The sequence below is a fragment of the Sphaerodactylus townsendi genome, linkage group LG03 (genome assembly GCF_021028975.2).
Source record: "Sphaerodactylus townsendi isolate TG3544 linkage group LG03, MPM_Stown_v2.3, whole genome shotgun sequence".
NCBI classification, from domain to species: Eukaryota; Metazoa; Chordata; class Lepidosauria; order Squamata; family Sphaerodactylidae; genus Sphaerodactylus; species Sphaerodactylus townsendi.
This window is the reverse complement of record NC_059427.1, coordinates 697,863-721,474: the sequence shown is the minus strand read 5'-3', so window position 1 is coordinate 721,474 and position 23,612 is coordinate 697,863. Positions and strand designations below refer to the sequence as shown.

Genomic DNA, 23,612 nt, shown 5'->3' with positions numbered 1-23,612 from the left:
TNNTATTATTATTATTATTATTATTATTATTATTATTATTATTATTATTATTATTTGGGTTTATAAACCGCCCTCCCCCGGAGGGCTCAGGGCGGTGTACAACATGGATAGAGCACAACAACATTTTAAATACAATAAATATAGATTAAAACAGCTCTAATAAGAATAAAAATAAACCCTTCCCCATTTAAAATGCAGCATTAATTAACTCAGAATGGCGCCCGCTACCAATTCCTATAAACCCCAAAGGGAAGGGGTGGCAGGATCTCCATGATGTCATAGCGGAGGGAGAAGAGGAGGAGGGGGCCCCTTATCAACAGCTGGTCTCCCCAAAGGCCCGGTGGAACAGCTCCGTCTTACAGGCCCTGCGGAACTCAGCAAGATCCCGCAGGGCCCGGACGGCTGACGGAAGAGCGTTCCACCAGGCAGGGGCCAGAGCTGTAAAGGCTCTGGCCCGGGTGGAGGCCAGCCGTATCATCGAGGGGCTAGGGATCACCAGTAAGTTGGCCTCTGCTGAGCGCAGAGACCTATTTGGGACATATGGGGTAAGACGGTCCCGCAGGTACGGAGGTCCCAGGCTGCGCAAGGCCTTAAAGGTTAACACCAACACCTTGAAAATGATTCGGAATTCAATTGGTAACCAGTGCAAGCGGCGGAGCACAGGGGTAATATGTTCTCCCATGGCACCCCCTGTGAGCATACGCGCCGCTGCATTCTGGACCATCTTCAATCTCCGACTCAGACGCAAGGGAAGGCCCGCGTAGAGCGAGTTGCAATAGTCTAACCTGGAGGTGACCGTTGCATGGACCACAGTGGCCAGGTCAGCTTGGGAAAGGAAGGGGGCCAGCCGTCGGGCCTGGCGTAGATGGTAGAACGCGACCCGGGTTATATGGGCCACCTGGGTCTCCATAGAAAGAGACAAATCCAGGTGGACCCCCAGGTCACGGACGGAGGGGGCTGGTGCCAATATAGCCCCCTCCCACACCGGTGGCTGAAAATCCCCAACCTCCCCCCCCCGTCCCAGCCAGAGGATCTCCGTCTTTGCTGGATTCAGTTTCAGCCTGCTCTGTTTCAACCAACCAGCCACGGCCACCAAACAGTGCTGGAGAGCCGCAGGGGCGGTGGCCGCTCCCCCCTCCATCAACAGAATGAGCTGAGTGTCATCGGCATACTGATGACACGTCAGCCCAAAGCTCCGCACCAACTGAGCAAGGGGTCGCATATAGATGTTAAATAATAGTGGGGACAACAGCGCTCCCTGAGGCACACCACAATGAAGCGAGCACCTCTGGGACGCTTGGTCCCCACACCACACTTGCTGCGTCCGGTCCCGGAGAAACGAGGCAATCCATTGAAGGACAGTGCCTCGCACCCCAGAAGCGGCCAGGGGGTGGGTCAAAAGGTCATGATCGACCACATCAAACGCTGCGGTTAGATCTAACAAAACCAGCAGCGCCGATCCGCCTCGGTCTAGTTGTAAGCGGAGCTGATCTGTGACGGCGATCCCATGCCCAGCACGGAAACCGGACTGGAAGGGATCAAAAGCCGATGTGTCCTCCAGGAAACCCCGAAGCTGCTCCAACACCACTCTCTCAATTACCTTCCCCAGAAACGAAAGATTCGAAACGGGGCGGTAATTGGCCAGATCACCCGGATCTAACGATGGTCTTTTTAAGAGTGGGCGGACCACTGCCTCCTTCAACCCACCAGGAAAAACTCCTTGCTCAAGGGAGCTATTGATGATACTCAACAGGTGGGGTCGTAGCTCCGCCTGGCATGCTTTAACCAGCCAGGAGGGGCACGGATCCAGAGGACAAGTAGTAGGTCTAACAGCAGCCAGGGCCCTGTCAACAGCGGCTTCATGTGATTATTATCTAGATAAGTGACTGGTTCATTACTTGAAAATGAGATAACTGTCACAAGTGCAAATCAGCCAATCGGCAGGTGCAATGGGAGTCACAGATCATATCGCAACAAGAAGGCCCGTCTCTTGTGAAAAGCCATTAATCCAGCTGTTCGGGTGCTGTGTGGTTTCCGGGCTGTATGGCCGTGTTCCAGTAGCGTTTTCTCCTGACGCTTCACCTGCATCTGTGGCTGGCATCTTCAGAGGATCCACTGTACAGCCCGGAAACCACACAACACCCGCCGTAATTCCGGCCGTGAATGCCTTCGACAATAAATCTAGCTCTTCTGTGACTATTTCAATTGACTGCCCAAAATGAAAGCAACTTTGAGCAAATGGAGTTTGCTGGCAACTGAAGGGAACAAGAACTCTGGGTTAGCTTGCAAACTCAGCAAGAAAGTGTTAGTGATGTCTCTACACAGATAGATAGATAGATAGATAGATATTTATTACGGCCTTTTGGCCAACCAAGATGTCTCTACACACAATCAACCCCCCCCCCCCAAAAAAAAAGTCTGGGCAAGGGCTGTGGGGCAGGGCAGCCGGTCTGGTCCAGCTCAGATCTGAGGGGCAATTCTGGAAGGTTAGATTAGGTGGCCTTCACAGCTTGCAAATATGCTCAGCTCTGAGCTTTGCCAGCTGTCACACGCACGCATGGCCACACTCACCACCACACAGGCAGGGAAAGTGGTCTGGGGAGATGGGGGTGGGTGGGTACAGCTCCTTGTTCTCCACAGGCACGTGGGGCAGGAAGTTGGCAGTGGGGCTCGGAAGGCTGAGAAGAGCGCGCGCACACACACACATACTCTGAGCAGACCCCAAATGCTTTTCCCTGTTCAGGTTGTGCAGACAGACTGAACATCCCCCTGCTCCACCCTAATGTCCACTTGCCCCCCCCCCCCTCATTGGGCAGCGGGGCCTCAGCAAAGTCTGCAGGACAAGGTCCCGGGACGCCTGGCAGCAGCCCGTCCCCTCAGAGACGCGTCCCGCACCCAGTTCATGTACTCAGTCCCAGCCGCTGGTCTCTTCCTCCTCCGTCCGGATTTTGGCTCCCAGAGCAACTTTCCGGGGTGACTGGAAACCCCCAAATACAGTGAGCTACTGAAAACAGCAAAATAAAAACCCAGCCAGAGCCAAAAGCAAACCCTAGAGGATAACATTTTTGAAAAATAAAGGGTGAAAATGTTTGCATCAGTAAACGGTCGCCAAGACTAAAATAAACTCCGAAGAACGGATTTACGTTTGAGACCTTGGGGTTTTTTGGGGGGGTGGGTGGGAGCATGTTAAAATGCTTTGAAAGAATAAGTAAACATACAAATAACATAGTCAAGAAATTAAAACAGGAATGTGAAAAGTCACCTGAAATGTGTCCGCAGGTCAAGGGGAGGGTAAAACTGAGAAGCCCCCCCCCAGACATACCTGGCCTTTCTGGTGCCCTGAAGACCTAGATTTGCCCCAGGTGTGGAGGGGGCTCTTCCAAACCATCACCCCCAGTGGCAGAACTGGCGGAAGGCAGGATGAGGCCCTGGGTCTCTGCAGGAGGGGTGAACTCCCTTGCAGGGGAAGGTGGAGGCTGCCGATACACCCCGTCTGGGCTCAGGAGTGGACTTGGGAGGGGGAGCAGCCGGTGGCAGAATTCTCACCCGTGCCCAGTGGGCTTGATTAGTTGGTGGACAGCCAAGCAGACAGAAACAAACTGGAATCCAGGAGGGATACAGGAGCGGGAGGCCAGCAAGAGCCTGGCTGGGCAGGCAAGATAGGTGGGTCAAGGTGAGTCACACACGGCGCCCTCTGAGCACTTTGCTGGCCACAGGGCAAGCAGCAGGAGGGAGCGTGCAGAGAGTTTTATGGAAGGGAGCGAAGGCAGGCGGGGAAGGGAGGGGGGACCTCATCCTGTTCTGTGAGTGAGGGACCGCTGTCAGTGAGCTTGAGCCTGGGGTGGGTCTTCTGCCACCAGCTACACCAAACCGGGGGCCCCAGAAAGGACTCTTCTCCCGGTGGTTCTTAGGAGTCACACCCCCCCCCCCGCCGCAGTTCTTGCTGGGTCTGCATCGAGTCCCTCTCCCCTCCCATGTGGTTTGGTTGACTGAAACTGTACTCCCCCAGCCTCATTAAAGCAGCTGTTTTCCCGGGGGGGGGGGGGTCATAGCAGCATAGGCTGCTGCCGAGGTCTGCAGCGTTGTCATTGGTTGGACAGTGTGTGTGTGTGTGTGTGTGTGAGTGAGTGGTTGGTGGTGGGGGTCACGTTCTTCCCTATCTGAATCAGGCCCCAAAACAGCTGCTGGGGGAGTGCTGGCAGATCCACTCCTGCTCTCCCGTTGACACATCTGCTCCAGAGTCGGGGTGGTTGGGGGACACGGGCCGGTGGGGGCTGTCCCTGTGTCCCTCGTCCTTGTGCATGTGCGTGCGTGTGTGTGCGTGGGGGGGGGGTAAGCACTGTGTGACCCTCCCACCTGGGCCCCTCGGTGGCCCCGGTCTCAGCAGACGCGCCGCTCTCTTGCTCTCTCCCCCCCCCACCTCAGCAGCAGGGATTTCTGAGTCGGCGCTTGAAAAGCTCCATCAAGCGGACCAAGAGCCAGCCCAAACTGGACCGCACCAGCAGCTTCCGTCAGATGTTGCCTCGGTTCAGGAGTGCTGACCATGACAGGTGAGGGGGGGACAGGAGGGGCTGAACTCTGCCCAGGAGCAGCAGCACTGAGGAACGCCCCCCAGCGCCGCTGAGAGACCCCCTGCAAGAGAGGCCCACCCTCTGGCCTGGGCGCCTCCTTTGGCCTGGTCTCCCCCTCCTCACTCGGCCCTCCTCTTGCCACGACCTCCCTTTGCCGCTGCCTTCCGAGGCCCTGCTCCTTGCCGTGGCTGTGTGAATGGCTGCCTGCCTGCCTGCCTGCCTGCCTGCCTGCCTCCGACCCCCACCCCGCTCATCCCTGGGTACCCTGCGTATTTTTAGCCTCTGCCTGCCTCTCCCCCCCCTGCTGACGGCAGCCCCGACACGCACGGGCTCTCTCGGCTTACGCCGCTTGGCTAAAAATATCCTCCTGGGGGCGGCAGCTTGGAGCAGAAATGCTACCCGTGAAGACAGGGCAGGGGATTTCTGAGCTGCAGCCTCCTCTCTCCTCTGCTCCCTGTGGGGAGAGGGCAGTTTCTCTGGGGGGGGCACTCTGGTGATGGACAAGGGGGTGGGGCAGACAGGAGCACGGACTGCTGCACCTGCCCCCCCTCGCCCCGGCCTCCAGGGTGCTCATGCTGACGACCGAAGGAGCTCTGGAGTGGAGTGGGGGGGTCATCCGAGACCCCGGCACCCTCCCTTGCCACTCTGGCCAGGGCTGACTTTGTTTGACACTCTCTCCATCTCTCTCTTTCTCTCTCTCTCTCCTCTGTCTCGATCCCGTTCTCCAGGCCGGGACCCCCCGGCAGCTGCAGGACTGCCCCTCTGGGGGGCAGACGCCAGGTACCCCGCCTGAGTGTGGGCTTTGCCAAAGCCACCAGCCCCTCCTCTCCCGCACACTCCCACCTCCCCTGCCCCACAGGAGCAGCCTCGCACCACTGACCCCCCCCCATGCCCCGGCCATGCTTGTGTTGTGACGTTGCTAGCACCAGACGTGACCCACCCGCCCTGCACCCCGGATACAGCACCCCTGGGCCGACTGAGTCCTCCTCCTCCTCCTCCTCTTCTTCTTTCCCCCCCGCCCCCTTCCCACACCTCACCTGTCCCTTCCCCCCGCAGGGCCCGCCTCATGCAGAGCTTCAAGGAGTCGCACTCCCACGAGTCCCTGCTGAGCCCCAGCAGTGCTGCCGAGGCCCTCGAGCTCAACCTGGACGAGGACTCCATCGTCAAGCCCGTCCACAGCAGCATCCTGGGCCAGGAGTTCTGCTTTGAGGTATCCGGGGGGCTGGGGGCCAGGGAGGTTGTCTGGCGGGGGCTTCCGCGTGTGCGTGCGCACAGACCAGGGGGGCTGCCACGCACTGCTGCCTTTCATCCGCAGGTCACCACGTCTTCTGGCACCAAATGCTTTGCCTGTCGATCGGCTGCCGAGAGGGACAAGTGGATCGAGAACTTGCAGCGTGCTGTGAAGCCCAACAAGGTGAGGCCTCCGCAGGAAGCTCCCCCGGCCTGGCCTGGCCTGGCCTGGGAGTGTCACAGGCCTTGGTTCTGGACCTGGAACTTTTCAGCATTTCTATGAGGAGGTGGGGGGGCCACTCCTTAAATTTGCAGATGACAACCAGATTGCCAGGATCAGCAAATACGCCAGAAGACGGAGTTCAACAAGATCTGGACACGCTGGGAAAGTAGACGGATGTGAACAATGGGCAACTCAACATGGATAAGGGCAGAGTTCTTCATCAGGGCAACAAAAATGAGGAACGTGTATACTGGATGGAGGTTAAACTTCTGGGTAGCACATGTGTGAACAAGATCTTGGGTTATGGTGGACAATAAATTAAGTATGAGCAGCCAGTGTGACGCAGCAGCAGAAAAGGCTAATGCGCTCTTAGGATATATCAACAGAGTCATAACATCCAAACTGCAAGGTGTCATAGTCTCGCGGTGCACTATAATGATCAGGCCTCACCTAGGGTCTTGTGTGCTTCCAAAGGGACATGGACAGGATGGAGCAGGGGCAGAGGAGAGCGAGGCCCTGCCTAGGAGGAGAGGCTGAGGAGGGCCTCGGGGATGTTTAGGCTGGAAAAGGGGAGGCTGAGAAGAGACATGACGGCTCTCTTGAGACATGACGGCTCTCTGGAGGGCTGTCACTTAGGCTCGCTATAATGGGGACACATTACAGCCAGGAAAGTTCTGATTGGATATTAGATTTTTTTTGTTAACCGTCAAGAGTTGTTCAAAAGTGGAAATGGCTGCCCAGGCGGTGGTGAGTTTCCCCTCACTGGAAGTCTTGGAAGCAGCAGCTGGGCAAACACTGGTCCTGAGTAGCTCTAGGCTGATCCTGCATTGAGCAGCGGGTTGGACTAGATGGCCTCTATGGTTCTGTGCCCAGGTGGCATCGGGAGAAAGGCTCTGAACTGTGGCTGACGGGCCGCCTGCCTGGCCTGCGCCCTGGGGCCCACTGGCAGGGCTCAAAAGAGGCCCTGAGCCTTCCGGGAGAGCTGGCTGATGGTGGCCTGAAGAGGCCTTTGGGAGGAAGGAGGCTTGAAGAGGCCTTTCAGGCTGAGACCTGGCTGGGCGGTGTGTGTGGGGGCGGGGATATAGGTCTCACCTGCCCAGCATGCTGTTCGTTCGTTCGTTCGTTCGTTCGTTCGTTCGTTCTATTTATACCCTGCCCTCCCTCTAGGGGCCCAGGGCAGCTAACAACAAGCAAATAGCAACAAAATACTAATCAAATATCAAACCAACAGATATCAAACAGGAAAACAGCAACATCAGTAGCCACAGTCCCAATGATCAAATATCAAAGCATCACCAAACATGACTTAACAACAACAATAACATTTCATAACATAGTAGCAAGAACAGCAGCGTCATAAACATAATAATAGAACAATGAAATAACATCTGACAGCAAAAAATGTCAACACATACCATATAATAACAGATTGTAACATCATAACATAACAATGATACAATTGTTGAGACGCCCCAGAGGCTGGAGGGGAGAAAGAGGGAGGAGGGGCTCCCCCCTTTCCCCTAAACTTGGCTGGCTGCCAGAAGGTCCATGGTTCAGCCTGCAGTTACAGACTCAGCCAGCAGGTGGCGTGCCCGAGCACCTTTGCAGCTGGGAGGGAGAGAGGCTGGCTTGGAGGGTCCAGTGTCCAGCAGAGAGCCGCCTGCCTAGGAATCCAGGCGCCAGACTCCCCCCCCCCAGTGGCACTGTTGTGAGTGGGCTGCATGTCCCAGAAGGAGCTGATGGGTCAGCAGCCCTGTTTGACTGGCCAAGGAGCAGCGGCTGTGCTGGAGGAGGAGGAGGAGGAGGAGGAGGAGGAGGAGGAGGAGGAGGGGAACACGTGAAGGACTCTGTCCCCTGAGGTGACCCCAGGTGTCCCTTCCCCAGCCTCCAGCACTCTGGGCTCCTGGCCCCATGCCACCGGATGATGAAGCATCTGCCCGGATCCCGACTGCAGCCTTTTCGACCGGGGATTTGGAGCAGGCTCCTGGAGGAGGGAAGGGGGGGTGCCTCTGCCTCCCCTCCTGGCCTTTAGGAAGGGGGCTGGACAGCTTGTTGAGTTGGCTGCAGGATGCGGGGGGGGGAGTTTCTGTTGGTAGAGGACTGGCTTATCCGGGCAGATCTTCCATTTCAACATGTGACATTTTCTGTTGCCAGATGTGCACGCAGCTATTGTTGCCAGCCGCCTGGAACTGCAATAAAAGGCAGGGCATAAGTGTTTTAAGCAATAAGCGGATAATGAAGATCTGCTCTGAGCAGCCTCGGTCCCTGCCGTCTCTTCCGGGCGATGCCCCAATGACGGAGCTGCCCCCTCCACCCTGCTGACCAGACTCTTGCTTCGTTTCTCTCCCGCTCAGGACAACAGCCGACGTGTGGACAACGTGCTGAAGCTGTGGATCATTGAGGCGCGAGACCTGCCCCCGAAGAAGCGCTACTACTGCGAGCTGTGCCTGGACGACATGCTGTACGCGCGCACCACCAGCAAGGTGCGCACGGACAACGTCTTCTGGGGGGAGCACTTTGAGTTCAACAACCTGCCGGCCGTCCGCACCATCCGGCTCCACCTCTACAAGGACACCGACAAGAAGCGCAAGAAGGACAAGAGCAACTACGTGGGCATGGTCAGCATCCCCATCGCCAGCGTGACCGGGCGCCACTTTGCGGAGCAGTGGTACCCGCTCAGCCAGCCCAGCGCCAGCAAGAGCAAGTCCGGCTGCCCGGCCATCCGCGTCAAGAGCCGCTTCCAGACCATGAGCATCCTGCCCATGGAGCTGTACAAGGAGTTTGCCGAATACGTCACCAACAACTACCGCATGCTCTGTGCCGTGCTGGAGCCGGTCCTCAGCGTCAAGAGCAAGGAGGAGGTGGCCTGTGCGCTGGTGCACATCCTGCAGAGCACGGGGAAGGCGAAGGTAGCCTCTAGGCCGGGGGGCTGGGGGGAGGGGCCTGCCTCTGGACGAGCCGCGGCAGTCGAGGGCCAATCTGCACTCACCCGCCCGCCCCCCCACTTGCCCCCCGCAGGACTTCCTGTCCGACATGGCCATGACGGAAGTAGATCGCTTCATGGACCGGGAGCACTTGATCTTCCGGGAGAACACGCTGGCCACAAAAGCCATAGAGGAGTATCTCAAATTGATTGGACAAAAATACCTCAAGGATGCGATTGGTGAGAGACGAACTGGGTGCGGCTGTGCTGGGGAGGGAGCCTGGGGGGGCAGAGGGAGCAGGCTGGGGGGGCGCTTCAGCAGAGTGGAGAATCCCCCAGGTCTGAGGGCCTCTAGCAGCTTTGGTTGCAGGAGGCAGCGAACGGGGACGTCGCCTGCTGGGATGTCGCTCCTCACCCCACAACCTGCCTTCTGCCCCCTCCCAAGCAGCACTAGCCATCTAGGCATCCCAAGCAGCCGCCCACACCAGCGGCCCCTCTGCTTCCTCCCCTCCCAGGTGAGTTCATCCGTGCTTTGTACGAGTCGGAGGAGAACTGTGAGGTGGACCCCATGAAGTGCTCTGCGTCCACCTTGGCTGACCACCAGGCGAACCTGCGCATGTGCTGTGAGCTGGCTCTCTGCAAAGTGGTCAACTCCCACTGGTCAGTGTTGGGCCGGGCTGGCAGGGAGCAGGAGTAGCCTGGGGGTGGGCTGGCAGGCGTGGGAAGGGGTCTCCCAGCTCCTGCCACTTGCCTGGATTTTGCCAAGGGGAGGGTCTCCATCTGGGAGCAGGGGTGTGGGGAGGGGTCCCTGGCGGCCGGCCGGGGTGTGTGGAGGGGATGGGGGTGTGTGCTGCGGGCCGCTCACCCTGCTCTCTTGGCTGGCCCCCAGCGTGTTCCCCCGGGAGCTGAAGGAGGTCTTTGCGTCCTGGCGGCTCCGCTGTGCCGAGCGGGGCAGGGAGGACATCGCCGACCGCTTGATCAGTGCCTCCCTCTTCCTGCGCTTCCTGTGCCCGGCCGTCATGTCCCCCAGCCTCTTCGGCCTCATGCAGGAGTACCCCGACGAGCAGACGTCCCGCACCCTCACCCTCATCGCCAAGGTCATTCAGAACCTGGCCAACTTCACCAAGTGAGTGTCAGCGGGGCGGGGCGGGGCAGGACCCCCGTGGGGTGGACCAGATGGACCCAGACAGATCCCGGGGAGGGGCTTGGAGGGGTCAGAGCCGAACGCTTGTGTCGCTGCACTGGATGGCCAACCTCCCCCTGGCCTGGCCGGCTCACTGCCTCCGGCCCCATGGCTGCTGCTTGGTCGGAGGGTCCTTGGGCAAGGAGCACAGCAGGGGCGGAAGGAAGGAAGGGTAATGTTGGCCCTCCTCTAAGAGGGGAACGAGGGGGACGCGGGGACCGGTCGGGGCTACGATGCAGACGGGGGCCTGAGAAGAGCCCTGCTGGATCCGACCTGTCCACCCAACCAACCAGCCACAACAGGAGGCCTGGAACAAGAGGGCCTCCCTCTGGGTACCCATCAGCCCCTGCTGCTGTTCTGCATTCCTGCCTCAAGAGGAAGAGACGCTTTCTAGCCATTTGGCTGTCTAAGACATCATGCTGTTGCAAAATTGGTTGCCTGCCTTCCTAGCCTGTCAGTCGCTCGGTTCCTGCCTTGGACTGAGAGGAGGCCCTGGCCCAGCTGATGCTCCCTGGGAGGCTGCCTGGTGTCCTTTGCCCGGCCAAAGGGCCCTCCTCACCCTCCTCTCAGCAGATCCTCACCAGAGCCTCTCCACCCCCTTTGGTGCCCCACGACAGGTTTGGCAGCAAGGAGGAGTACATGGCCTTCATGAACGAGTTCCTGGAGCTGGAGTGGGCCAGCATGCAGCAGTTCCTCTACGAGATCTCCAACCTGGACACGCTCACCAACAGCACCAGCTTCGAGGGCTACATCGACCTGGGCCGGGAGCTCTCCGCACTTCACGCCCTGCTGTGGGAGGTCATGCCGCAGCTCAGCAAGGTGCGCGGGCAAAGCCGGGCGCAGGCGGGGTGGGGGTGGCTCTCCCTCTGCCGCCTCCTCCTCCTCTCAGCTTCCCCTCGCCTCTTCCAGGAAGCCCTGATCAAGCTGGGCCCGCTGCCCCGCCTCCTCAACGACATCAGCCTCGCTCTCAGGAACCCGCACATCCAGCGGCAGCCCAGCCACCAGGGCGAGCGGCTGCAGCCAAAGCCCGTCATCCTCCGCGGACCCTCAGCTGACATGCAGCCCTCCTACATGATGCGCGACCTCAACAGGTCAGGGCTGGCCTGGGGTGGGGGTGGGGAAGGGCGGTAGGGAGCCAGAGGCAACCCCCCCACCACAAGGCATTGCCAACCCCTTCCCTGCTGCAGCCTACTGCAGCACACTGCTGATGTGGTAGGAGCTGCCTCCATGAGGCGCAGGCAGCCCGCCTGCCCAGCAGGGGTCTCCGTCAACTCTTGCTCTGTCCCAGCAGCTCCGTCGTCGACATGCAACCCTACATGATGCGAGGCATGAACAGGTGAGTCCTGCTGAGCCCCCTGCCCCACGGATGCTCACTGGGCCCCTGGAAGGAGAGGGGGGGCCCTCCGTGCCTGGCCCCTGCCGTCGGGTGACGCCCACAGAAATGGACCCAGGGCCCAAAGCATTGTGCCCTCCTTCCCCGCGGGCCTCAGCGTGTGACAGGACTCGCTTGTCTCTGCTGGACTTCTCTGCAGAGGTGCCCCTCAGGCCTTCGGAGGGTTGGGGTTTCCCATGAATGGAGGCCAAGAGGCTCTGGTGGTTGCAAGTGAGGGAGGCCGGGGACCGCAGGGACGGGGTTCCTTGTGTGTGTGTTTCCCGTTACTCTGCTGGGCCCGGAGAAGCCCTCTTCCTCGTTCGCCTGCCCACCCGCCCGTCCTCTGTTCTGCTTCCCTGCATGACTCCCCTCTCCCCTCCTGCAGCTCCATGGATATGACCCGCTTGCCTTCCCCCACCAAGGAGAAGGGCTCTAAAGACATGTTCTTTGTGGCCCGCCCCCCGCTGGCCCGCTCCTCCCCGGCCTACTGCACCAGCAGCTCGGACATCACGGAGCCCGACCAGAAGGTGCTGAGCGTCAACAAGAGCGTCTCGATGCTGGACCTGCAGGACAGCCGCATGAACAGCATCTCCAACCTGCACAGCGTGGGCGACATGCTCAACAGCAGCCAGGCCTCCATCACGGCCGGCCTCGGCCTGCGGCCCAGCCGCCTCTCCCAGGGCAGCGGCTCCAGCATCGCAGCCGGCCTGCGGCTCAGCCAGATGGGCGTCACCACGGACGGCGGCCTCGGCGGGGGCGGCACCTCCTCCGCCCAGCAGCTCAGGATCCCCCTGTCCTTCCAGAACCCCCTCTTCCACATGGCCTCCGATGGGCCGGCCGCCGGCCCCCTGCACTCCCACCCGCACCGGCCCGCCGAGGGCAACCCCGACCCCTTCGCCCCCTTCCACGGGTACAGCAAGAGCGAAGACCTGTCCACCAGCAAGCACATCATCCACAGCCACAGCTACAGCGACGAGTTCACCCGGCAGGGCTCCGAGTTCACCAAGCGCCAGCTCTCCCTCCAGGAGAACCTGCAGAACATGCTCTCACCCCCCCAGATCACCATCGGGCCCCAGCCCCAGCGCCAGGGGCCCCCTCAGCAGCCCCCCCAGCAGCAGCAGCAGCCGCCGCCCTCCGTTCAGCGGGGGAAGTCCCAGCAGCAGCAGCTCACCGTCTCCTCTGCCCAGAAGCCCCGGCCCTCCAGTGGCAACCTGCTCCAGCCGGAGCCCCCCTACGGGCCAGCTCGCCCCCGCCAGCAGTCGGTCACCAAGGAGGCCCCCTCCGCCCTCAAGCCATCCATCACCAAGCAGGTGAGATCAGGGGCCTTGAGACCTATGGGGCCTGCAGGGCAGGGGGCTCCTGGCGCCAGAGAAGGCCCACGACAGCGGGTGGGGGGCACGGGGGGCACCTCCTGAATGTCGAGGCTTCCAGCCTTCTCAACTGGTGAGCTGAGCCTGTGGGTTTCATAGGGACCGGTCTTCACCGCGGTGTCTTATTTGTCTCGAAATGCCTGCGCCCCCTTTTCTGCCAGAAACGTTGAAGTTGAAGACAACTTCCATGCACAGTTGCAGAAGAACATTGGGTGGCCATCTCCAGGTTGGGTGGGGGTGAGGCCTGGGGAGGAGCGGGTGGAGGAGGGGACAGACCCCAGCAGGGGGCAGATCCACAGGGCCCCCCTCCCAGAGAGTGGGTTTCTCCAGCAGAGCTGATCCCTGCTGTTGGAAACTTGGGAGTTGGCAACCCCAGAGAAGAGCCAGGGCCTCCCAACCTGGAGCAACAGCTGTTACCGCCATTGCCGAGGGTTCTTTGAAAGCCCTTTGCAGGCCCGAGTGGGACCGGGGGCCCTTCCCCCACCAGGAGCTCTTCTCCGCAGCCCCTCCCTCCAGCAGAGGGATGGGGCCAGCCGTGGGCCAGCCTGACCGCCCGTTCCCTTCCAGGCCCCATCCAAAGCACTCCCGGTGGCCCTTCAGGCCCACGGCGGCTGGGCTGGGGTCCTTCTGCCTGGTCCTGGGGGCTTTGCTCCACTTCCCTCTGGGGTGGGCTCAAGTGACTCAGGAGCATCAGGCCGGGGAGGGCTGATCCAGTCCAGCCTCCTGCCCCACAGAGTAGCCGGCTGCTTTCTCTGGAGGGCCGAGGCCTGCTCCGCTGACGTTGCCTCCTGGCCACTGGGATGATCCACAGGCCGACTGGCTCTCAGTGTGGAGTCACGATGGCTGGAAGCCACGGAGGGGCCTCTGCTCTTCCATGAACCCGTCTAGTCCACTTTTAAATCCCGTATTGTGCCTGTGGCCATCACTGCATCCTAATCACCCTCTGTGCATAAAGATGTGTTTCTTTTTGTCTGCCTTGAATCGACTTCTGCCCACCTGCTTTGCTGGCTGCCCTTGAGCGGGAGGAGTCTGTGCTCTCTCAGTCTGTGCTCCATACCCCACGAGTCATGGTGTGCGCCTCTCTCTTCGGCCTCACCTAGGCCCAGTGCACCTGGGGCGCTGTCTGCGATGCTCCTAGGCCCTGCGATGCTCCTAGGGCCTTCGCAGTGGGCTCACCTTATGTATCCTCGTTTATACACCAGGAGGGGGCCCCACTGCCTGTAGCCACCTTCTACGTGCTTGCCTCCCACCCCCCTTCCAAGTGGTTGTGACGCCTCCCCTCGATTTCTAACCCTAACATGCTGTTAATCGCATTCGCTGTTTTCCTTCCAAGTCGTTACCCCATCACAAGCAAAGATCAAAGGTTGCTTTTTAAAAAATGAAATCTCTTTAAACATGCTATGGATATTGTGTGGACTTAATTTGTAATGAAGTAATGGATTCAAAGTGTAGGAAAAGAGATTCCACCTACACATTAAAAAGAACTTCCTGACCGTCAGGGCTGTTCAACAGTGGAATTCACTGCCTTGGAGAGTTGTGGAGTCTCCTTCTTTGGAGGTTTTTCAACAGAGGCTGGGTGGTCATCTGTCGGGAGTGCTTTGATTGTGTGTTCCTGCATAGCAAAGGATTGGACTTGATGGCCCAGAGGGTCTCTTCCATAAGAACATAAGAAAGAACTTGCTGGATCCGACCAGAGTCCATCTAGTCCAGCACTCTGCTACTCGCAGTGGCCCACCAGGTGCCTTTGGGAGCTCACATGCAGGATGTGAAAGCAATGGCCTTCTGCTGCTGCTGCTCCTGAGCACCTGGTCTGCTAAGGCATTTGCAATCTCAGATCAAGGAGGATCAAGATTGGTAGCCATAGATGGACTTCTCCTTCATAAATCTGTCCAAGCCCCTTTTAAAGCTATCCAGGTTAGCGGCCATCCCCACCTCCTGTGGCAGCATATTCCAAACACCAATCACGCGTTGCATGAAAAAATGTTTCCTTTTATTAGTCCTAATTCTTCCCCCCAGCATTTTCAATGTATGCCTCTTGGTTTTAGTATTGTGAGAAAGATAGAAAAATTTCTCTCTGTCGCCATTTTCTACCCCATGCATAATTTTATAGACTTCAATCATATCCCCCCTCAGACATCTCCTCTCCAAACTAAAGACTCCCAACTCTATGATTCTAGGGAAATGCTGGCTGTTGGTCCCTCTGGGCATCCACCTGTCATATTTAAAGGGCTTTTAATTTTTTTAAAAAGGCAGCCTTTGATCTTGGCTTGTGGACGGGGTGTTGACCCAGAAAGAGCAGAAACCCCCAAGTGGGAGGGGAACGTTGGGGTTTCCCCCATCTCACTGTGGGGTGTGTTGTTTGGCCATGGCCATTTGTCTTCAAGACCAAAAGGTCTCCAAATCTTCTGCCTTTTTTCCTGGGGAGGAGCTGCAGCCTCCGAAGCTCAGCAAGGATCTTTGTGGGCTGCCGTGACCAGAACTGCACACAATAATCCAAATAGGGCCACACCGTAGATCTTTCCAGGGGCATTACACATCAGCTGTTTCATTCTCAGCCCCTCTCAGAATAATCCCCAACATGGGGGCTTGCTGCTTTCCCTGCTGCTGTGTTGGGCTGTTTGTCACAATTAGGCTTGGAGATTTGGATGCAACAGATACTGGATTCGGTCTGAATCTGGGAGAATTCGGGCATATTCGGGCCAAAGTCAGCCCGAATATGTCTTACCCGAATATGAACGAATCCGAATGCAAGGTATTCGGGCTTTTGGGGGGTATTTTTGCTGGTTTTTCATGTTTTGGCCTTCAGGGGGCGCATTTTTAAAGCTAGTGGCAGCAAAATTTCAGGGTCCCATCCAGAGACTCTTCTGATGATACCTCCTGAATTTGGTGAAGTTTGGTTCAGGGGGGGTCTAATGTTATGGACCCCAAAAGGGGTGCCCCTGTCCCCCATTGTTTCCAATGGGAGCTAAAAGGAGATGCGGGCTACTCTTTTGAAGGTCCATCACTTTGGCTCCCATGAACCAAACTTCACCAAACTCGGGGGGTATCATCAGGACCCTGAAATTTTGGTGCCACTAGCTTTAAAAATGCGCCCTTCACAGGTACCCCAAGACGTTTGCCCAGATTCTCTGCTCTGCAGGGCCTTGGCTCCATTGTAGCCAATGGGGAATTTCAGAGTGTGTAAGCAGGCTGCACATTTTTGAAGATAAGAGGCACCAGATTTTCAAGGTGGCTTCAGGAGGCCTTCCTGGTAACAGCATCCGGGCTTGGTGGACTTTGCTTCTGATGGTTTAATTTTCTGGGCCCCCAAAAGGGTTATTTTGTTTCCCCACTCCCACACATGAAGTCTGCTGGCTGAGTTCTCTCAGAACTTGTTCAAACCCCCGCCCCCTGCACTGCCCCAGAACAGGATAAGTCCCACCAGACTGGAGGAGAGCTAATGTTGACCCCATCTTCAAAAAGAGGAAAAAAGAGGACCCAAACAACTACCACCCAGTCAGCCTAACATCAATACCAGGAAAGATTCTAGAACAGATCATTAAGGAGACAGTCTGTACGCATTTGGAAGGGAATAATGTGATCACAGGAAAATCAACATGGGTTTCTCAAAAACAAGTCGTGCCAGACTAATCTTATCTCTTTTTTGATAGAGTGACAAACTTGGCAGATGAAGGGAATGCTATGCTCTTACCATACCTTGATTTTAGTAAGGCCTTTGACAAGGTGCCCCTTGATACTCTTGTGAGTAAGCTGGAAAGATGTGGAGCAGACAGTGCAACTTCTAAATGGATTTGATTGACTGGCCAAACTTAAAGGGCACTTATTAATGCCTCATTTTCATCCTGGAGAGCAGTGGGGTGCCACAGGGTTCTGTCGTGGGCCCAGTGCTATTCAGTATTTTTATCGATGACTTGGATAATGAAACAGAGGTCATGTTAATCAAATTTGCAGATGATACCAAATTAGGAGGGGTAGCTAATACCCAGGAGGACAGGGGCAGGGTTCAAAAGGATCTAGACAGATTAGAGAGCTGGGCCAAAACTAACAAAATGAATTTCAACAGAGATAAATGTAAGATTCAACGCTTAAGCAGAAAAAAAAATGAAATCACAGATATAGAATGGGTGACACCTGGCTTGACAACACGACATGCGAAAGGGATCAGGGAATCCTAGTAGACCACAGACTGAACATGAGGCAGCCAAGAAAGCCAATGCAGGTCTGGGATGCATCAGTAAGAGCATAGTGTCTAGATCAAGGGAAGTAATTGTACCATTTTGCTCTTATCGGTCAGACCTCACTTAGAGTTCTGTGTTCAGTTCTGGGCCCTGCAATTCAAGAAGGATATTGACAAGCTGGAACAGGTGCAGAGAAGGGCAACCAAAATGGTAAAAGGTCTGGAGTCCATGCCCAATGGACAGAGATTTAGGGTGCTGGGCATGTTTAGTCTGGAGAAGTGTAGGACATGATAGCTATGTTTAAATATTTGAAGGGATGCCATGTCAAAGAGGGAGCAAACTTGTTTTCTGCTGGGTCCAGAGACTAGGACACGGAGTAATGGATTCAAGGTGCAGGAAAAGAGATTCCACCTAAATACTAGGAAGAACTTTCTTACCGTCAGGGCTGTTCAACCGTGGAATTCCCTGCCTCGGAGAGTGGTGGAGTCTCCTTCTTTGGTGGTTTTTAAACACAGGCTGGATGAACATATATAGGGAGTGTTTTGATTGTGTGTTCCTTCATGGCGGGGGGTTGGACTTGATGGCCCTTCTGGTCTCTTCCAACTATCATTCCGTGGATTCTAGGAATTAAATCATGGACCTGTTCACAGTTGCAATCATCCCTGATGTATAATGCTACTCCTCCTCCTTTCCGGTTTGATCTATTTCTCTGAAATAGATTATACCCTTCAATTATTACATTCCAATTATGAGACTCATCCCACCAGGTTTCAGTGATGCCTATAATATTGTATTTGCCTAGCCGTGTTAAGAGTTCAAGTTCATCTTGTTTATTTCTCATGCTCTCTGCATTAGTGTAGATATATCAAAGGCCACGGTTCATGCCCTCTGGCTTCTTATTTAAGGTTTTATCCTTCATACATATTCATGAACTATTTGTTCAGTTCTCTCCATAACCTCCCGACTATAATCTCCAGCACTTGATGAACTCCTGCCCACTTGAATACTGTCTCCCTCCCCGACATAACTCAGTTTAAAGCCCTTCTGATAGGGTTTTTGAGCCTCCTAGCAAAAGCCACCTCTTGCCAGTAGTCCCTCTTCATGGACGATGATTCAAAGTACGATGCAAGAAACCAAAACGTTCCTGCGAAGCCAGTTGTTCACCTCTGCTGCTCTTCTTTCCTTCCCTGGGCCGTGACCTTCCACGGGGAGCAGAGATGAAATGACCACCTGGGCATCCAGATCCTGCAGCTTCCTTCCCAGAGCCTCAAAATCCCTTCTGATGTCTTACGGTGTCATTTGTTCCCACGTGGGTCAAAAGGAAGGGGTAACGATCAGCGGGCCTGACAACTCTTGTCGGCCTCTCTGTGACATCTCGGATTTTTGCCCCAGGGAGGCAGCAGACCTCTCGAGACGCCTCCTCAGGCCTGCAAGAGACAAAGAGTCTCCTACCACCACCCACCACCCATCACCCCCCACCCCCCCACCCCACGCCTCTTCTGGGGTTTTGCTGCAGGGGCCTTTTCATGGGCTGATCCTTCCGACACCTGAACATTTTCTGAGGGCTGACTCTGTTGCTCCAGGATCTGTTCTTTATCCTCACTGACAAGGGAGAGAACTTCAGGTTCACGGAATGCTCCCTGGTCCCTCTGCTTCTTTGAGTCGCAATCCTCCAATTGCCCACCTTCACTGTTTTATCCATATTTAGTCATCTTCAATAGTGTGTCCTTCAAAAAGTCTTGCCTATTTAACCCAGGACTTGTTCACTGAGCTCCAGGGAATGAGACGGAGTGTCTGGAGCCTCTGCCCCATGTCCAGACTCTCACTCGCCTTCTATTGTCTCCTCCAAGATTGCCTCTTACTGACAACCCCCCCTCCCCGTTACCTCAGTGAGAGTGCTGAAGAGAGCTGAATGGCAGTTAAATAGAGGTGGTGACTCACCTGAAGCTCCGCCTCTGAGAAGCTCGAGGCAAGCACACAGCCAGGCCAAAGAAAAACCCTCATACACACAAAAGCCTTCCCAAGCCCTCAAAAAGCAAACACACAAGCCCTCAAAACATGCACACAGTTAAATTTTTTATTATTATTTATTTAATTGAATTTGTATACCGCGCTCAGGGTGGTGTCCAACAATCATATACAACATTTAAAACAATCATATATGACATTTAAATTAAAACAGTCAATCCCCACTAAAAGGAACCATAAATATATAATTTCCATACTTTCAGACAGCACTAAAATTCTCCCTCACCCCCTCCCTTGCGTCCATGGGCGGCCAGATGTTTATTATAGCAGATTTTTGATGTTATCCCAGCTGGCCGAATGCCTGGCGGAACAGGTCCGTTTTGCAGGCCCTGGAGAAACTGTATGTCCCGCAGGGCCCTGATCTCACCTGGTAACCTGTTCCACCAGGTAGGGGCCAAAGCTGTAAAAACCCTGGCCCTTGTAGAGGCCAGCCGGATCGCTTTGGGGCCAAGGATCACCAGGAGGTCTACCTCTGAGGAGCAGAGGGACCTAACAGGGTGATGTAGGGAGAGACGGTCCCATAGATATGCTGGTCCAAGGCCGCAAATGGCTTTAAAGGTCAGAACCAAGACTTTAAACATGACCCGGTACTCGATTGGCAGCCAGTGTAGTTGATGCAGGACCGGTGTGATCAGGTCCCCGATAGATGTTCCTGAAAGGAGCCTGGCTGCCGCATTTTGCACGACTTTCAGTTTCCGGATCATGGCTAAAGGTAAGCCTGCATATAGCGAGTTACAGTAGTCCAACCTAGAGGCGACCGTGGCGTGGATCACGGTGGCCAGATCGGGACGGGAGAAATACGGGGCCAGTTGCCGAGCCTGCTGCAGATGATAAAAAGCTGCCTTGGCCATCTGAGTGACCTGGGCTACCAACGATAACGATGGGTCCAGGACCCCCCCAAGGCTTTTGGCCTTAAGAATACCCCCCCCTCGGCACAGTTCACCTTTTGCTTCCTGTCTGCTGCTTTTCGGCTTCCTTCCCGAGTTCAGGGTGTGGGCTGCTGCCTCTCCAATCAAAACCCAGAATCTGAGACTATTCGTCTCATTTGCATTCAGTTTTTATTTATGAAATTTATTTATTAAATGTAATCGACCGTCTACCCCCGAAGGGCTCTGGGTGGTGTACCGTAAAACCAATGAGCACAAAGCAAACATAAAATAATTCAGTCCAATAAATACATTAAAATCCAACAACAGTTCCATAAAAACAATTTAGCGGTGTCCGAGAAATCCCTTTGCGGGAGAGGACCGGCAATATGCCGGTTAGAGGGTATGTGAGGGCTTTCAGAAGGGCGGGCAATCAGTGGCCAGCCTCCTCAAAAGCCCAGCGGAACTCCCCAAGATCCCGCAGGGCCCTCCCTGCTGCAGGAAGAGCGTTCCAGGGCTGTCGAGGCTGGCTGCATCACTGAGGGGCAAGGGGCCGCCAGCAAATTGGCCCCTGCAGATTGCAGAGGCCGAGTTGGGGCAGACGGGGGGTAAGACGGTCTTGAAGGTATGACTCATGTTCAGGTTTTCTAATCTCAAGAATGTAAAGTTGAAAAAAAATTATATGGGGTGAGGCTCTGCCACCATCTGTTCGAAAGAGGTCAGATTTCTAGGGAGGTCGTATGCCGTTGTCATTTAACTTGCAGAAAGACTGAGGGCATTCCAACTTAGACAAAGAAGAGTGTTAACTTTTTTTAACAAATGAATTTAAGGGTAGATTTTAATGTGTAACTCTGTAGAAGTCGGAGAGCTTCAGTCGTGGCCAGTGGCTCTGCTTATCTCCATGCCATCACCCACAGTTGCTGTCCCAACAGGTCCCCTGGTCCCCAACGCAGCCTTTTGGGCGGGTCAAAAGGGACCCCTCTCCCCAGTGAGCAGTAGAAAAGCTGCCTGGATCCAATCCAGAATGAGACTGTCTTTCCCTGAGGCTTTGTGTTTGTGTACCCACAAAAATGTCTAGCACATGAACGTGTGGAGCGGCCTTCTGCTGAACCAGACCCTCGGCCCGCCACTGTCCCTCTCTCAGACCCCCCCCCCCCGGCCAGGCCATTGCTGCTGGGGCTGGTGAACGCGGAGGGCACCCTTGAGCGCTGGGGTGGTCGGGGCTGCGCTGGGAAGGCCTCCTTGCTGATGGTCTCCCCTCTCCCCGGGCAGCCCTCGCACACGCCTTCCACGCTGAACCCCGTCATGCCGGCTTCGGAGCGGACGGTCGCCTGGGTCTCCAACATGCCTCACCTCTCGGCTGACCTCGAGAGCTCCCACATAGAGCGGGAGGAGTACAAGCTGAAGGAGTACTCCAAGTCCATGGACGAGAGTCGGCTGGACCGGGTAAGGCCCCGAGCCTGGCCTGCGCCCTCCCTGGCAGCCGCGTCGCCTCAGGAACGAGAGCCTGCCCGGGCTGCGTCAGCTGGCTGGCCCTTGGGCCGGTGGAATGACGGACGCTCTTCCGCCGGGGCCCGGCAGTTCTGCTCATGCGGTTCGTGTTTGAGCTGGGCCGTGGCGGGGGTTTGCAGGGGAGGGGGCAACACGTGGCACCTGTGGAGGGGGGCCAACCCAAGCCTTTGTAGCTGGGGAGGGGGAGCTGGTTAGCTTAAAAGGTTCTCCCTCTTCTTTGCACTAAACCTGACCTCAAGGTGCCTGACACAGGTGGCCCAGTTGCCACCGCAGCAGCAGCAGCAGCCGCCGCAGCCGCCTCCGCTGCCCCCAAGAGCTGCCTGCCACGCTGCCGGATGTGTTGTGGCCCTGGACGAGGAGCAGTGGCGGGAGGGCCCTGTTTGCAGGTGTGGGAGGCCGGGCGCCACCCCCCCCTTCGCGCCCATCGCTCTGTGTCCTGCCCAACAGGTAAAGGAGTACTTAAGAGGAGAGATCCACTCTCTGAAAGAGCGCCTCCACATGTCTAACCGGAAGCTGGAGGAGTACGAAGGCTTTGCTGACCCAAGAGGAGCAGACCAGCAAGATTCCAGAAGCAGGGTTTCAGCAGCGCCTGGAGCAAAGCGAGAAACGGCTCCGGCAGCAGCAGGTGGAAAAAGACTCGCAGATCAAGAGCATCATTGGCAGGTGAGCTGCAGGTCGGAGCCCGGGGTGGGGGGTGCCAAGCAAGCCCGTGCAGCCAGGCACTCTAGCCAAGGGGAGGGCTGTGCGGGGGGCCTTGGGGGGGCTGACTGGGTGGGGGTTGGCCCCCGGCTGGGTATGTTAGCTGGGACAGTGGAGCTTTGCACTGCTCAGTGCCCTGCATGGGGGGGGGTGGGGGGGGTGCAGGGGTAAGGCAGGTAGACATGTGGGGGAGGGAGAAGGGGGTCTCTGGCAAGGCTACCAGCGTAGGCTGGGGGGGCTTCTCACAGACGGGGCCCTGGGACAGGGGCACGTGCCGCGGCTGGCCCCGCCTTTGGGAGCCCCCCTCCCCGCCGGTGCTGGCGGCCAGGCCTCCCGCCGCCTGCCGGCTGGGTCCGGGGGCCCCGGACTGACTCCAGTGAAGCCTGTCCCTGCAGGTTGATGCTGGTGGGAGGAGGAGCTGCACAGGGATCACTCGGCCGCCCTCGACCTCCTCCGAAACGCTGAAGCGGGTTGCTCGACGCCACAGGTGGAAATTACAATGTCATTGTTCTATTCCATGTCTTCATGGCCATCCCACTCCTCGCTTCTTCCGCGCCTTCCCCCCCCCACTCGCCTGCCTGTCTGTCTGTCCGCCCGCAAGATGCCTGGCTGTGCTTCTGTTGGTCCTATGCGTGGGGATGGGCCCGGGTGCTTCTGGAGGCTGGGGCCCATGGGCCCACATCGACCCCCCCCCATCAGTGTGGCTTCTTGTGAGTGCTCCCCTCATGGCCGTGCAGCTCTTCCTGGCTCTGGGGGGGTCCCCACGTCAAGAAGAGGCTGTGAGGCTAGGGCTGCTGCTGAGCTGCGGGGCGGGCGGGGAGGCAAGAGTCTCACACAGCGTCAGTGGAAGAAAGCCGGGCACCAGAGCTTGGGGCGTCACGGGTCTCCGGAAGGGAGGGGTGGAAGTGCCACTCCCTTGCAGTCGGGTGGCCTGGGCGGGGAAAGGGGAGCAGCAGGCACTTTTGGGGTTTATAATGCAAATGTATGTTTGGCACTGCTCTAAAAATGCTCATTTGCATTACATAAATGACTTCACACACACACACACACACACACTGTCTTTCTGTTCTGTTTGGAGACTTTGAGAGATGGAAATTGGAACTTTTGATGCCCTGAGGACCGGCGCGACAGCAGGATGGGGGGCTGGGCCCCTGGAGAAAGGGGTGAAGGCTGGAGTAGTTAGCTCCAGCCAGGTGTTGAGACACACACACCACACACGAATGCACACACGACGACACTCACACGGGACAGGTAGTGTTGGTTCCCCAGCACTGCTCAAATGCTGATAACACCACAGCGTCAACACAACTTCCTCACGGCCAGGTTCCTCGCCTTGTCTTTTTCTCAGTCCCCCACCAGGGCGCTTGTTCAGTTTCTTTTTAAAAATCAGCTGTTGACATCTCATGCGATAGTGTTATAACAATGCCTTTTGGGCTTTCTGAATTCCCAGCTTTCTC

At 56.7% G+C, this 23,612-nt stretch overlaps 2 protein-coding genes across 2 annotated transcripts in view; one reads left to right on the top strand and one right to left on the bottom strand.

Moving 5' to 3' along the window:
* The window catches only part of LOC125428777 (zinc finger protein OZF-like), a 798,123-nt gene that overhangs the window by 524,109 nt on the left and 250,402 nt on the right, over positions 1–23,612 (bottom strand). The gene's annotated exons all lie outside the window — the stretch shown is intronic.
* Positions 4,448–21,962, top strand: LOC125429527 (ras/Rap GTPase-activating protein SynGAP-like). The gene is made up of 14 exons (XM_048490720.1): positions 4,448–4,550; positions 5,300–5,351; positions 5,628–5,781; positions 5,887–5,985; positions 8,379–8,933; positions 9,043–9,187; positions 9,463–9,607; positions 9,837–10,073; positions 10,748–10,949; positions 11,040–11,221; positions 11,422–11,466; positions 11,888–12,812; positions 21,217–21,538; positions 21,904–21,962. The coding sequence occupies exons 1-14, from the start codon at positions 4,544–4,546 to the stop codon at positions 21,960–21,962; spliced, it is 3,129 nt and encodes a 1,042-aa protein (XP_048346677.1). The 5' UTR covers positions 4,448–4,543.